We start from the raw sequence: 16023 nt of genomic DNA, 5'->3' as shown, positions 1-16023 counted from the left end.
TCGATCACCTACTGCAGAAAGGCATCGACGCCGCGACGAGCGGTTGCCTTCGGTTGTGCCAAGAGTTGTACATAGAGATCGTGGGAAGGCTGTCAGGCTGCGCCGATGGTGTCAAGGACGGCAGTTTCGAGTTGGTGCAAGTGAACCTGTGGTTATTAGCGAGTGATTTGAAGAAGTGCGAGGCCGGGTTTATCGCAAGCCATGTGGCGTCGCCGTTGAAGGTGGACGACAACAATGCGTTCAAGCTGGCAAAGCTTGCCGATGGTTTGCTGGATCACGCCACCTTATCATCATGATAACTGTAAAACGTTTGCATGAGAGAAAGAAAACGATGAGGGAAAAAATGCTTGTATTTTTTTTATTTCAATTTGGACCGATGTTTGCAAGGGATGTCGATGCGCTTGTCGTGTTCCCCTTTTTTTTTTGCACCTTCTCCTGCAGTGTGGTTGTGCTGTCGTCGTGGACATTCGTGAGCCGTTGCCGCCACCAGGTGCAGTGGTTGCTCGACGGGGAGCTCTGAACGACGGTGATCCACCTCGTAGTTCAAGCTCGGTCAACCTCGTGGAGGCATGAGAGAAGGCAAGGGAGAAAGAGCACAGCGAGATCACTGCTAGACTAGATGATGGCGAGTTGCAGCGGGAGCGCCAAGCAGGGGAGACGGAGGACTTGGTCTTGGTGGGTGGCGACGAATCGGTGACCTCAGAGGCGGCGACCGCTCTGCTCTGCTCGTGTGCGGCGGCTCGCGCACGCTCGTCAGCCTCTCCGCCCTGCGTTCCTTCCTAGCTGCGGCAGTAAAATCGACGGCGTCAGGAGCTCCGCAAAGTAGCAGCGGGAACGCGGCGGCGCTCTGGCGTCTGGAGACGGAGATGGCTCGGCGCATGGACACCTTCGTCATCTTGTCTTGTGTAATGGAGGACGCCGCCGCCTCGATCGAGCAGCTCGTGTTTGTCCACCAACGCATTGGCATTGGCGCATTGCTCAAGATGGTCTCCGCGTCTCTCTCCATTGGGGCCATTGGGTATGCTGAGGCAGCCAGGTGCTTGTGCTTTGGTTTTGATCAGGACTGCATCGTGGATGTCACAGGTGCAGCACCGCGCCACTGAAGGAGAGGCCAGTTTTCAACGACGGCCTCCATGGCTGCGCAAAATGTGACGGGCTCATATACATACTGATGGTTCATGACGTAATCAAAAAGAAAATGTAATTGTCGAGTGAGCAGTTGGGCCACATGTGATCAAAATGGTTGGTTACACTCAGAGGTTGGAGAAGCTGGGCTTCCCACTTAGACCAAGAGTTGGCCACTGACTTCATTTTGGCATCTCTTCCGCCTAGATATGGGAACTTCATCTCGAACTACCACATGCATGGGGCGGAGAAGGGCCTGAATGAGCTGTGTGGCATGCTTAAGACAGCAGAGGGTGATAGAACGGCAAAAAATTGTAGCCAGCAGATCTGCACGGTTGTGGTACACTGACATCTACAAGTAAATCACGACAAAGTCTACCCAACCCATCTTCTCATTTTGTCCCTGCCTGGTTGCTGCCTGGGGACTCTGGAATCAGGAGCCACCTTGTGTGCAGCAGCGGCGGCCAGCCTTGGTGAAGCCCTTCGCCTTACCAGCAAACTCGAGCTCCTCATAATGTGATTATGCTCACAAATTGCTCATGCTGATCGCTGGTGTTCTTGTTCCTTCAACTTCCTCTCAAGCACTTTGTTCTGACAAAATAAACAATAACAAAAAACTATCCACATAGCAGAGTCAAATATAGTAAAACCTATAGGAGTCACCTTTTGTTCCACAATTGATGGCTGATGTTCTTGTTCTTTCTCCTTTAGTTTTCCAGAAAGCAGACGCTGCTGTTTCTCTGATGTAATTTGAGAATGCGCCTTGGAATCTAACCGGCCTTCAAGCTCTTTTACCTATTATATATGTTTCAACAAGGTTGTCAGGTACAAATGAGCAATAGTATAACTGAGAAACATGAGAAGAACCAACTCTTCAAATTTTACCCTCGTCAATCCTATATACCTTCTCTTGCAAGTCCTTGCAAAGTTGTTCGTCCCCTTTGGCTTTGCTCTTTAAATTTTGTAAGTCTTTTTCTAGCTTTCTGACTTTCCTGCTTAGTTTCTTCAAGATTGCATTCATTTGGCGGGAAAAATGTAAGATATATCATTAGGCAAGCTTCAATCAGGTTACTAGCACAGTACAGAAGTTCATCATGAAAGTCAGATTCAGGAAAAATGCACAACTAAAACTCACCATCTGTCTGGTGTTTTGAAGTTGGGCACTATGAACCTGCTTCTTTGCTGGCCCCAATTCAATATGACGAAGACAGCTAGCAAAACTTAATGACATCAAGGTTTCTGAAGCATCGCTTTCTGATGGGCTAATTTGAACAAGCATTAATGCTTTAGAGTTCCCTCCTATTATCAATGTGAAAAGCACAGAAATAAAATTAATCGTGTGGCTAAGTCAATAAAACAAAGAAGATACTTATTGATCAAGGGCATGGTTTTCCTTCAACAAGCTGATAATCTTACCTAGAGAATCTTGCAGCAAGTACGTCAGTTTGGAATTCCTGACCAGAAAAAGGTAAATAAATAGCAAGCGATAAGATCAGATGGGGCCACACACTTAAATACGCACGTTATATGAGTACCACAAACCTGTAGGGTATATGGCTATTTTCCATAGCAAGAGCAGAAATGACACCACGCAATGCAGAAAGTGATCTGTTAATATACTTTGCTTCATTAAGCTGTTCACCTTGAGCATCAGTCTTGGTTAAGCGCTCACTTCCAGCCAAATCTACAAGCCAAAGTTTACTGCTTGTACATTCTCCATTCAGATCATTCTTTGCCCTCACCTTGATAAATATCATGCTGAAACAAAGTTATGAAGGTTAAAAAAATGGACAACAAGCCAAAAATACGAATATATAATAATACAATTGTGACTAACCAGTGCGAACGACTGCTGTGCGTATTCACGTTGTTTGAACCTACAGCCCTTGCATTGCTTCCAGTTTGCAAAATGTTCCAAACCTCATTTATGTCCTTGACTTTGGCATCCGTTATTCCAGGCACATGAGAGGATTTATCTCTGTCTAGCTTGATCTCCAGACTAATTTCAAAAGATAAACATTAATTTACCACAAATTGATACTGCTGTAAAACAAAAAAGGACTTAAAGGTACTTTTTCATACTTTTTAGATGAAGGCGTTGCAAGAAGGTCCCTGATTTGTTCATTATACACCTCAAGAATGCTCACAGATAAGTCATACTTATATGTGACTTCCCTCTCATTCACAATTTTGAACAATTCTTCCAGACTTTTATAATTGACCCCCCTATCTCTTTTGGTCCCTTCCATAGTAAAAGTATTTCCTGATCCTGTCTGTCTATAGGCAAAAATACATACATTGTAGCCATCTAAGACCGAAGTGACCAATGGAGACACGTCAGCATATATAACACCTGCATATTCATTCAAGTTGCACATTAGACACCAACAGTCGGGCAAGGGAAGTTTTGCATGCTAGCAGATACAAAGGAACACAACAACAACGACGACAACAAAGCCTTCAATCCCAAACAAGTTGGGGTAGACTACCAGACACAAAAGAACATAAATAGTTAAACTAATAGTGTCTCGAAGTTTTTTCTTTTTAACCAAACATGAATTATTATGCAGCTACCAATCTAACACAGTGATAGTGTTACAATGGAAGAAGAACTAGCATAGTCCAGTTCAAACATGTACCTTGACCATCCTTTGGAGTGAACACTCTGTCGAATTTGAATGTCTTTTTAGTAGTTTCAGTAACTGTGACCATGATCTCCCCATCATTGGCTCCATTAAAATCCACTACAGATTTCTTACTTGATGACGTTTCATCTTTGCTTAGGGGTCGGCACCAGCAGAAAACCCTAATATTTCCTGAAATAGTAGAGATAAACAGGAATTGAAATATGAAATCAAGTAAGTGTAAACGACTGTAATTACACTTCAAAAAAAAGTGTAAATGACTGAATAAACAAAGAACAGTACATACATTTGGTCTCCTGAACAATATTATGAAGTTTCCTGTTCTTGTCCAACTCTTTATTGTACTTAAATTTTAAACATTCACGCTGGGCAACTGTAATAACAACAACATACAATTACTATTTAAGTATTGACAACTGAATGTTTTTTGTAATTGCAAGTCCACAACAACGCCACTTCAGATATTAACTAAGTCCTGAACCACACTCTTGATCTTACTCAATTCAGGAAATGCATTTGCACATTCACGTACTTCATGTTCAACCCTATCTGTGCTTGTTTCAGGCCCTGAGGATTAGTGAGCGAAAAATTGTTTTACTTAACCAATTCCAGCTGTTGGTGTGATATGGCATGCATTCAATTAGCTTTACCTTGATTTTCCTTTCCAAGATAGAAATGGCAGCAGCCCACGATTTCTTGTCATTTTCATATTTTTGAGAAACATTTCTCAGTTGATCACTCTCTCTCTACAAAGGGCTTGCTCTGCAGCAAATGGATAAAAATGGTGAGTATATACAAACAATTAGAATGAGAAAATGATTGATGCCCTGGCATAATCCATACCAAGCCTCTCTATTTTCATATCCTTTTGGCAGAGCTCTTTTTTAAGTCTACCAAGCTCCAGATTGTTAGAGTCTACCACAGAAACCTTGACATTGGAATCATAGCCTGCAGCTGCATCGTCACCAGCATTAATGAACAGAACAGAGTCATCCACTTCGTAAAAGACAGCATGGGAGAGTAATAGGAGCTCCATAGAGCAACCATAACATATTAAATGAGAATAGAATTATTTGGACATACATGAGAATAGAATTATTTGAGAAATTTTACTTTAATATGTTATGGTTGCTCTATGGAGCTCCTCTTACTCTCCCATGCTGCCTTTCACGAAGTGGATGACTCTGTTCTGTTCATTAATGGCGGTGGCGATGCAGCTGCAGGCTATGATTCCAATGTCAAGGTTTCTGTGGTAGACTCTAACAATCTGGAGCTTGGCAGACTTAAAAAAGAGCTCTGCCAAAAGGATATGAAAATAGAGAGGCTTGGTATGAATTATGCCAGGGCAGCAATCATTTTCTCATTCTAATTGTTTGTATATACTCACCATTTTTATCCATTCGCTGTAGAGCAAGCCCTTTGTAGAGAGAGTGATCAACTGAGAAATGTTTCTCAAAAATATGAAAATGACAAAAAATCGTGGGCTGCTGCCATTCCTATCTTGGAAAGGAAAATCAAGATAAAGCTAATTGAATGCATGCCATATCACACCAACAGCTGGAATTGGTTAAGTAAAACAATTTTTCGCTCACTAATCCTCAGGGCCTGAAACAAGCACAGATAAGGTTGAATCATGAAGTACATGAATGTGCAAATGCATTTCCTGAATTGAGTAAGATCAAGAGTATGGTTCAGGACTTAGGTAATATCTGAAGTGGCGTTGTTGTGGACTTGCAATTACAAAAACATTTAGTTGTCAATACTTCAATAGTAATTGTACGTTGTTGTTATTACAGTTGCCCAGCGTGAATGTTTAAAATTTAAGTACAATAAAGAGTTGGACAAGAACAGGAAACTTCATAATACTCCCTCCATCCTATAAATAAGTTCGTTTCGACATGATTTCAGGAACCAAGGAGTGATTAATTAGAGTCTATTTTCCCCTGTTTGCCCTTATTAAATAATATGTTGGGCGTCAAATCTATTAAAGTGATTCTTCGTCTGATCGGTTACCGAGGCACGCTTTGAGGCGGCCGACGCAGGTTCGGTCCCTCGCTCGCTCATTTTTTTGTTGCGACTATTGCATTTTTTTTACGGAGAACTCCAGAAACCACTGGCCGCACTGCATAATAATTTATTAAAAAGCGGAAAATTCTCGTCCACTCGTTTTTTTTTTTTAAAAAATTTCACGGAGAACTCCATAAATTTTTTTTATTAAAAGTACAAAAAATTCTCGTCCACTCATTTCTCTTCGTCGTAGTCCTGGTCCGCACCGGCGTTCGCGATCGACTCCGGCTCCGGCACGACGTGCTTCCGTCGCAATCGACTCTGGCTCCGGCGCGACCTCCGGCGCCATCTCCTCCGACGCAATCGAGCTCCAGCGCGATGTGCTTCCGTAGCAATAGACTCCGGCTCCGGCGTGACCTCCGGCGCCATCTCTGACGCAATCGAGCTCCGGCGCCGGTGCGACCGACTTCTGGCGCGGTCGACTCAGGCGCGACGCGCGAGCGCCATTTCCTCCGTGTCATTCGGCGTCTTGCAGCGCGAGCGACTCCGGTGTTAATGCCCTCCGAGTTAATGACTGCTCTAGAAACGAAGAGGCCGCGAAGGGCAAAGTCGTCTAAACTACGGTGGTTCTCTTGAAACGAACTGCTTTGTGAAAACGTGAACAGCCACCAGAACGAACTTATTTTAGGGATGGAGGGAGTATTGTTCAGGAGACCAAATGTATGTAATGTTCTTTGTTTATTCAGTCATTTACACTTTTTTTTAAGTGTAATTACAGTCAATTATACTTACTTAACACTTACTTGATTTCATATTTCAATTCCTGTTTATCTCTACTATTTCAGAAAATATTAGGGTTTTCTGTTGGTGCCGACCCCTCATAAAAAGGTGCACCCCGGAGTGTTCGTGCCGATCTCTTCAATCCCGTCGACCTAATCCGCAACCAAAACCCCACAGAAACATATGAGAATCCCGATTTCCAAACCAATCGATCAAAACAGATGGGTAATCGAATACGCTTACCGAGCTTAGGCCCTCGAGCGCCTTGATCATGGCATCGTTAGTAACGTTCGCACGGACGCCGTTACGCTTGCACAGCGCCTGGAGCTTGCGGCGCGAGATCTTGTGGAAGTCCATGGATCTGCGACGATAGAACCCAAACTCAAAAATAGGTCATGCCGCCGTGCACAGTGATCTGGGTACCAAAAATACACTCCAACAAAAGACCCAAACACACACCCATTTTTGCGTACCACGGGAGATGAGACGCAAAAATGCGTCGTCGAGGGCGACGCAAATTCTTCCGCGCCGTAGTGGTGGACCCGCGGCAGACGCGGCCAGGCGGGACCGCGTCGGGGAGCCGCCGGCACGGCGAGGAGCGGCCGCGGCGAGGAGTGGGGCGAAGCGGGGTGCGGGGCGCGGTGAGGAGCAGCTGGCCCACGGACGACGACGATGCCGCCGCAGGAGGTGGGAGGCGGGGCGACGACGGATCCGCGGCGGGGCGGCGAGGCGAGCCTGTGGCCGGCGCTTCCAGGCGGGGCGACGGCGGATCCGCGGTGGGGCGGCGAGGCGAGCCCGCGGCCGGCGCTTCCAGGCGGGGCGAGGCGGAGGATTTGGGTTCGCTGCTGTTGGAGTTCGCTTGTGTTTGGATTTCCTGACAGAGGGATAGAGGCGGCGGCGCATTAATTCTACCGGAGCAACGGCTGCAGTTTGCAGGCGACGCTCGGGAAACGCTAGCCAGCGCGGAATTACTGGAAGGAGCGTCGCGAAGATTGCCCCCAGCGACCCTACCCTCACAATTGCTCAGCGAAAGAGAGGTGACAGTAGCAGATCTACTATCCACAGCAGTGTTTCGGAAGCTCTTGAGGACGTGACGGCAGTCTTCTATGATGAGGACCGCAATGAAATCGACACAGGAAACAGTAAAGGCCTGGTGCATGTCTTCTCAAATTAAGGGGTTTTTTTTTTTTTGTTCATGGACTAAATTTTAGTCCATGTCACATCGAACGTTTGGATGCTATTTAGGAGAACTAAATATGAGTTAATTATAAAACTAATTACATAGATGGAGACTAATTTACGAGACGAATTTATTAAGCCTAATTAATCTGCCATTATCACATATTTACTGTAGCACCACATTGTCAAATCATGGACTAATTAGGCTTAAAAAATTCGTCTCGCAAATTAGCCACAATCTGGCAATTAGTTATTTTTTTTTGTCTATATTTAATACTTCATACATGTGTCCAAACATCCGATAGGATAGGGACTAAAATTTTCCTGTAGGAACCAAACACCCCCTAACTTTGACATCGACCCCCAATCTTGTAGATACCTCTTGTACTCACTCCGTACGGGTATTAGAAGTCGTTTAGGACATGATTACGCTTATCAAGGAATGATTAATTAAGAAAAGTTTTTCTTCTTTACCCTTATTAAATAGGGCTGCGGGTGTCTCCAATACAACAACTCATTGTAGTCCAATTGGTAAGCATTCTGTGGTCCGGGATTGGTGGTCCAGTGTTCGAATCCTGGGAAGCTCTTTTTTTTTATCAGTACGTGGGATTTGCATGGCGCCGCATGCGGCTCGCTCGTTGCTTTGCTGCATGCGCTCGCATGGTGCTGTGCACGGTCGCGTTTAGGTGTGTGTATGCACCCTCTGCCGCGTTTTTTTTCCATTGGCGCTCGTTCGTTTGTTGGCGGATGCACTCTCTGCCGCGCTTTTTTTCCATTGGCGCTTGTTCGTTTGTTGGCGGGTTATTTTCCTTCGTTTGGCGCTCACCGTGCGCTCAGCAGGTCCGACGGTTCGATTACCGGGCTGCAGTATTAAATCGTCTCGTAGCTCTTGTTACTCCGTACACTGGTCCATACTGCCTTGCCTTGCTTATTCTTCACTTGTTCATCTAGGCATGGCTTAGCCTCTTCTCTTTCTATCTTGTCCTTCCATAGCAAACCGTACGGCGCAATGGCTGATGTCCTCCATGGCTTCGATCTGAACGTTCGTATGGAGGAAGATGACAACGGCAATCTTTCCTTCAATCTCAACGAGCCTATACTAGAGGACCACACCAACAATGGTAACGTGCTGATTCTTACTCATTTTTTTTCTTTCATGTTTTTATATTCACACCGTCTTCATGTTACTGCAAACGTTCCGGCATCAGAAGCCAACGACGAGCAACAAGACGTGTTCAATCTCAACGAGCCGGAAGATCACCACGGCGGTAATACATCACTTCGATCTATCCTTTCGTTGGTTGTTTAATTTTTTTTGTTCTCATCATTGTTTCTTTTTTTTTACAGTACTTGATTTGAACTTACCACTCGATGAGTTCGGTGCAGTTGATTTCGACTTTATACAAAATCTTGCTGGTAACTTTTTTTTATCACAGTCACATTCATTTTAGTTAAGGCAAGTGTACTTTGTTGATGCTATGGATACTTGCAGTAGCTACTAATAGATGAATTAGTTTGTATTTTATTCCTACAGCTAGAACATGGTGCCGGTAATTAATGTTTGCTTTTTTCAACAGAACATGTTCAACAACCCAACCGAAGGAAAGAAATGCTGAACAACTCCGAAAATAAGTTTATCAAGCTTTGTTGGCTAGAAGCAACAGTGGGTGAGGATGCATCCATGGAGCCTGGCGCGGCCTTCTTCTACTGCAGCAAGGGCGAGCGGCCAGAGGCGTGCGGCGGCGTGCGGATGAGAGGCCAGCAAGTGCGAGCGGCGAGAGAAGATGGAGCCGTCCGTCCTGTCCCGTCTCGTCTCGAGTCAAGTACACCGGCAGCTCGTCCGGATTCTCGCATGCGCCTTTGGCTTTGCCTGAGACTCCCCTTGTCCTGCACGCCTGCGTGTATGCCATAATGGCCTTCCTCTACCGCTACGCAAGGAATCCGACCAAATTCTCGGCTTTTTTTCTTTAGTGGTAGCAATAATTGTAGCAATGGTAATGATTTCGATTTGTTTAATAAAATGAGTGTATTCGATTCCTCGTTAAATACTTGTACGTTTTAATTTGCAATACATGGGAAGATGTATATATTGCTTTAACAGTATAGTACGTCCCCTTAGGTCTGTACAGTGTAAAAATTGTATGCAAACCTTATTATCATACTCCCTCCACTTCTTTCTTCTGTTTTATAGAGCGATTAAGGTTTTAACGAGTCATGCTCTTTTTTCCGCTTCTCTGTATAGGGAAATTAATTAAGGTTTTAAAAGATCACATTTATAGATTTTAACAGAAAATTTTGATGGTTAGTGGAGATCGTTGTACTCCTATTTACCGAGCATATACATCATACCCTAAGGTTTATGACCATACAGATGTCTTATTAATGTGCTATGTTGTTAATCTCAAGGTCTGCCCAGTTTCTTTCTTTTTCTTTTCTTTTTTTGCAAAAACACAATACATACGCATAAGCTCATATACACGCATGCAGTCTCATCCCTTAGCATAGATGCATGCAACTCTTCCGCATGAACACTTTCGAAAAACTGAGTCAACAGATACCAGGTAGTATGTGCATTTGGGCTCATCTGGAATTTGACTGCAGCAAGTAGGAACTTTCTATCATCAGCTAGTGCTGCAAAGGATTATTACAAGAATAAATAAGTGCAAAGAGCATTAGATGCTTGTCCTTCAAATTCCAAATGAGGATGGATAAAATCATACCTTCCGTAAGTCCAGTATATAGATAGTATGTCTGAGTAGTATAGTTCTTTCAGACAAAATATTTAAGAGTGCCGTCCTTCGAGCCAGGCTGCATGTCATGGAGATAACATTATAATGAGTTCCAAAAACAAAAACTGGTCAACCGGATGAACTGAAAGACCTAGTATTCCAGTAATCAGTAGACACGAAATCTGGAACCAAGGAAATGCAAATGTGCTAACAATGCAAATGTACTGTACATTGCAATTTGCAAACAAGCTTTTATCTGGTCCATTTTACCCATGTAATTAACAAAGTTTCCATAACTAATAAGCAAGAATGTGCATATATAGTTCCAGTAAAATTAGTTCAGTCGCACTTCCAGTAACTGAAGAAATCACTACTGGCATTCTCATAGCAACGGCAAAGAGCAAACTACTACGCTAATTCCAGGTTGTATAACACTCAACGTTCGCCCAAACACACAAAAATTAATCAAAAGTTCTTGCTTTAGATATTCTCTGAATTCAGGCAACCTCTTTTCTGAAGGCACATGGGTCCAAATTACCTGTGACCACAAGGCGTGGTGCTGGGCTCGAAGCAAATCTCCAGACAAATCTGTGCAAAATACAAATCTGTGCAAAATACAAAATACATGATTGGGGAAAAGAAAAGGAGATATCTTTATGGATTCCTTTACCGAAGTATGGCTTCAGGTCCCCTTCCCCCCAGCTTTTGCAGTCCTCCTTGCCGCAAAATTTCTTCTGCCTTCGATCACACAAGAGCAAGATTTCAGTTACTTGCATAAAGACGCCAATCCCCAGCGACCTTTCTTTAGAACACAATTAGGAGCACAGAGCAACTAATTGGTTATACACGTTGGCACTCATGCGATATATGTACCTGCAGAAATGACAGCAGATCCCAAGAACAGGGTTGTAAACTGCCCCCTTCCCCTTGCTGTCACATCGCCTCTCCTGCAGTGCCAGCACCCTGGCCTTGTCCACCACGATCATCACCTTCTCCTCGTCCTCTTGACACCTTCGCCACCGCCGCTGCAGCACCAGCCAGTGCCAATTCACTCAAAGATCCTACAAGACGACAACCAAAACTTGTTTTGAGTTAGTTCTCATCCCATACAACACGATCCGATACATGGAAGAGCAGCGAATGCGGCAGGCTACCATTGCAGCATTTTACAGGAGGCAAGACAAGAAGCAAGCAATACAGTAGCACTTGATGTATGAATAATTAACTAACTCACTACCCCTAAGTCTCTTGACTCCCAAATAGCAAATGAATTAATCAAAAGTACCCCGCCAATCCTTTGACTCACCATGAAAATTGCAGCCTTGCGAATCTGTTTTGGTGCAGATGGCGCCTCCCTATCCACGTTCGCATTCTATCGAGCAGGTAATGGTAGTGAGCAGGTAATGGTAGCGCTTGCACTGCTGCTCTGTGCTAGCAGGTCAACCGCCCAGGGACGCCGGAGGCCATGCATAGCTCAAGGCCTCGAGCACAGTTACCTTTCGGCTCCTCAGCTGATGTGCTGCCACTCCACCCCACACCCTCATCAACACACAGCAGCCGCCAGCCGGCGCTGCCCTCCTCGCAGATGACATGCTCGGTGAACTTGAGTTGGAAGGCTCTTCGGTGCCCACTCGAAGAAACCAGTCGACAAGGTTGAGCCTGCAGAAGCAACACCAATATTGTTTTACGAAGGGCAAAAATGAAAATATTTTTAAGGGAAGGTTCACAAGTTATGACACGACATTCTATGACTTTGAAATTCAGATAGTTAACATGGCTAAAAGGTTGAAGAAACCAAGAAATGCAATATATGATCAGAGAAATAACGACAGGTATTTCAAGATTCAATCAACATTATTCCCCTTGCTCTATTGCCAGTTCAGTTTACTACGGAGTTTTCTATGATTTCAATAATGTATGTGAACATTCCAAAATTGTTCACTCTCCTTGCTTACTTATTTCTATGATCCTTTCCAAAATTTTGTAGTAAAAGAAAATAAAAACAGCGAGTGAAATTGAGATAGTTACATGCCCTGCATTTTGCAGCTCAAACCGGCAAATCTATGCATATTATGCATTAGGCTGAAGGACCAATACAGTCCCATATTCATTTAATTGAATAGATTCAGAAATAAGAAAAGACCAGTAGAGTAAGTGAAATCTATTTGAGCAAAGTAATCCCATTGTCAAGCATACAGATGTATAGATATACATTACAGTTTAGTGCTTTAATAACATAATATGCAGTACAAAATCTGCAATTTAGATCATTGAGGCACAGAAAAATGCAGAAAGTCACAAATAGCTTACCCATTTAGATAAATGCTTGTCATGATCACCAGATTACCTTGTTTAATTGAAGAGAAGTATCTGCATTACGAAAACAAATGAAGCATTTTACTCCAAAGCATTGTGTTACGAAAAGAAATCAACCATAACTTCAAATCATTTGAGTTCGTGAAAGAAAATAGCAATCCTGGCACATTCTTGATCTTATTCTCTCTCTTTGTTTTTGCAAAATCATTCAATAATTCTATCTCAATGCTTGCTTTAAGGAACCATCTCCAAAAAGAAAGTTGCCCCAATGTAGCAGACAAATAGTACACACTTTGGGGGCTACAATACTGGAAAGTTTAGTATTTTTGAGCTACAGGGCTTTTTCCTTTTCTTGTTAGCCTAGGGTCTTCTTCTACCATAAATGGGAAAACTCTGTTAGTCTGTTCTGAAAATTAAGGACAAAGCATATAGTTTTTAAAATCAGAATGTCATTTTTCATTTTCAGCGTCTATTGAAATCAATAGGCAAGAGTAAGATGTGAACCAAAAAGAAAGCAATATACTAAACTGTGATATGGTAACCCAGGCTGTTTGTGCTAACTCTGTTTCCACCATTTAAATGAATGTTGCAGTGTGTTGTATTGCCATTTGCCCCAGCCAAGGTCAACGTATTCAGGTGAAATACAGCCACAAGATGAACTATATGGGCCACCGCCAGGATGTATAGTTTGGCATGAGTCTAATTCCTTCCTAAACTGATGGCAACACTGCAGCAGAAGGAGGCAACAAGCTAGATGAGCACCAAATCAATTTCAAACTCAGTAGCAAAATGTTCTTTCATGTCCTTATTGCTTTCACTGGGTTTAACAGCAAGGATAGGATTGGGGGCTCACCTTTGTAGAATGGGAAGACGAATTGAATTGTGCAGATACATCAGATTTGCTCTTGGCAATGCACGGGGTCAGGCAAGGATTAAGATCCTTGCTGAACATTTCATCTGGGCTCACTGTTCGCCTAAACGGTCGTTTAGCTCGTTTACATACCGTGTAAACGCTACACGGTGGTGCACCGTTTCCGTTTAATCACCCGTTTACCTCGTTTAATTGGCCGTTTAGCCCGTTTAATGGGACGTTTTGCCCGAATAATGGCTAAACGGTAGGTGACCGACTGTTTACCGTTTAGCGTTTAGGAAAACATGGGCTACCATAGTTCGGCGTCTCAGCTTCCCATGCTACATTCCTGTATTGACATTGGAGATATAGAATTCGTTTGTGCTGACAACCAGACATTAATTGATGCAGTGGAAAATTTTTCAGTTTGAGGGAAAGTGTACCAAATGTTATTGGCAGCAATGATCCGAGAGTATGAATAAGGGAAAAAAAAAGGAACTGGAAGCTGTCGACTAACCAAATTTCTCATGAAGCATAATAGGTCACGAAATGCACAACTTTTACATGCTTAGGAAAGAAACAGCAAAATTTTACTTGCAATTATAAAGAGTATGAACTGGAGGCACGACCTCTTAAGTATCATGAAAACAAGGAAAGAACTGCTGAGAAATATTTGAATTATGGTGCACGGATGTTGTCAGATTATCCCACGGTTCATAGTTCAAAGAATGCCATGTCTCACAGGACTACAGGAGCTAGTAGAGACACGGTGAACACTGGGTTTTGCAATCCACCTAATGATTGAAGTACCATATACAAGTATACAACCAATAAATGCATGGAAAAGTACAAACTATAGATACCGAAAATAATCTTTCTCATCCAACAAACATGGCAACAGCTCAAAAGAGCTTGACTTCAGGACCTGTTCATGTCAAACGACATGTTCAAAATGTCTCAAAGACAATACGAAGGGGAAATAGCACCAATTTTCCATCTTCATGTGCACGATCTTTAGTCTGATTGATAATTGTTTCCAGAACATGAAGCTTAATTGTAATTGTAAGGACAAAACAAAATGGTGGGGCAGTGGAACACACCAGAGAGAACGCCGTCTCCTTGTTAAACCCCGGCGTCCTTGGGGAAGAGCAGTATCCATCATCATCATCGAGGCAAGACCTGGACGTGTGCTTCTCGGCCTTAACCTGCGCATAACCCGGCGTCCTTGGGCTTCATGCCCGCCGCCTCCGCCGGCGACCCCTTCTGGAACAGCAGCTTCCGCGACAGCCCCGGCAGCTTCCCCCCGCCGCCGCTGCAGCCGTTCTTCGCTGCTGCGGGAGGCACCGGGAGGTGGTTCTTGGCCGGCAGCTTCTTGTCCATGGGGATGAGCCGCCGGAGCACGGAGCCCAGATTGCCGTGCTGCTGTTGCGGCTTAGCACCCAGCAGGTCGCGGCCGGATATCGACGCGAGCACGGGGGCGGCTTCCGCCCCCGTGCGCCGGGGTCGCCGCGGCTGCCCCCGCGGCGGCAGGCCGGCGCGGCGAAGGGGAGGGGGACGGGGAGTCGTAGGACGCGTAGCGCGAGGCCGCGTAACGCGTTGACTGCAATTCTAGTCCCTATCGCCCAGTGTAGGGGCGACTGGCTACACACGCCACGCAATGCCAGGCGACCGGACCTCGAATTGAAGCGCGCCGAGCGCCGTGCCATACCTACCATGCTGGCCGCCGTCCTCCGCCGCGGCCAGCCAGCTCGGCGGGAAGGACGCGACGCGCATTGATGGGGGGTGAGGGTGACCAGCCCCCTACAAAGACCAGACCGCACAGTGGAGTAGGAGTAGGGTCTCTGTGTACTCTCTATCCCACTCCTACTACTACTCCATCGGCCATCCTCCACGGCTGCGTGGACCCGGTCCCCGTGGACCAGGAGTCAAAATGGCAGTACCAGTGACAGTTGAGTGACCGTTTGGTCCTTGGCTGGGAGAGGACAGTGAGCACTGAGCACTTCTGAGCAGCAGCTGGTGTGAGCGAGGTGTGCCGCACCCACCAACAAGAGGTAGGTATAACCTACGCTTCTATGAATTGAACCGGCTCACTCACCTGCATCTGCATTGCATCCTCCTCCACTGCTCCTGCTCCTGCCACATGCCTGTACCGCTTTGCTGGTGTTGCATTGTACACTTGCACCCAAATTCCTCCCCGTTTGAATCCGGTCAATGCATCTGTTTTTAGTTCACTGAGAGAAAACTAGAAAACCACTCTCTCTCTATCCTACATCGTTCATCCATGCTTTTAGGGTAAAACCCCACACAACACCGGGATCCGGAGGCGCCACAGCTAGCTGCACGATGACTCGACGGTCGATCGATACATGCATCCAGAAACCGGTAGCGGAGC

General features: G+C 44.9%; 1 protein-coding gene, 1 long non-coding RNA gene and 1 pseudogene across 9 annotated transcripts; 1 reads left to right on the top strand and 2 right to left on the bottom strand.

The window, feature by feature from the left end:
- Positions 1 to 1175: 1175 nt before the first annotated feature.
- LOC136504109 (kinesin-like protein KIN-14E) lies at positions 1176 to 7722 on the bottom strand. Of its 8 annotated transcripts, none has more exons than XM_066498970.1 (11): positions 7031 to 7722; positions 6801 to 6918; positions 6581 to 6709; positions 3765 to 3941; positions 3208 to 3478; positions 2963 to 3124; positions 2668 to 2883; positions 2542 to 2579; positions 2261 to 2424; positions 2030 to 2128; positions 1176 to 1920 (listed from the first exon to the last, which is right to left on the bottom strand). In XM_066498970.1, the coding sequence occupies exons 3-11, from the start codon at positions 6588 to 6590 to the stop codon at positions 1663 to 1665; spliced, it is 1395 nt and encodes a 464-aa protein (XP_066355067.1). In that variant the 5' UTR covers positions 6591 to 6709; positions 6801 to 6918; positions 7031 to 7722; the 3' UTR covers positions 1176 to 1662. The 8 variants fall into 8 exon arrangements, with proteins under 8 accessions (XP_066355067.1, XP_066355068.1, XP_066355071.1 ...); XM_066498971.1 differs by having other exon boundaries at positions 6653 to 6709; XM_066498974.1 differs by lacking the exon at positions 6581 to 6709.
- Positions 7723 to 8947: 1225 nt separating this feature from the next.
- LOC136504145 (uncharacterized) lies at positions 8948 to 9387 on the top strand. Its single transcript, XR_010770787.1, has 3 exons — positions 8948 to 9004; positions 9084 to 9152; positions 9314 to 9387. It is a non-coding gene; the product is annotated as an uncharacterized lncRNA (long non-coding RNA).
- Positions 9388 to 10073: 686 nt separating this feature from the next.
- On the bottom strand, positions 10074 to 15404 carry LOC136502922 (uncharacterized; annotated as a pseudogene).
- Positions 15405 to 16023: the final 619 nt, after the last annotated feature.

Source organism: Miscanthus floridulus, chromosome 14, assembly GCF_019320115.1.
Source record: "Miscanthus floridulus cultivar M001 chromosome 14, ASM1932011v1, whole genome shotgun sequence".
In the NCBI taxonomy this organism is placed as follows: Eukaryota; Viridiplantae; Streptophyta; class Magnoliopsida; order Poales; family Poaceae; genus Miscanthus; species Miscanthus floridulus.
Note: the sequence above shows the minus strand (reverse complement) of the source record. Positions and strands in the feature narration are given on the sequence as shown.

What these genes read in the sequence shown, in the direction of transcription:
- LOC136504109 (XM_066498970.1), bottom strand. An exon ending in CACTCCAAAGGATGGTCAAG is followed by an intron (nt 3,479 to 3,764) that starts GTACATGTTTGA and finishes ATGAATATGCAG; the next exon opens with GTGTTATATATGCTGACGTG. An exon ending in CACAGCAGTCGTTCGCACTG is followed by an intron (nt 2,884 to 2,962) that starts GTTAGTCACAAT and finishes ACTTTGTTTCAG; the next exon opens with CATGATATTTATCAAGGTGA.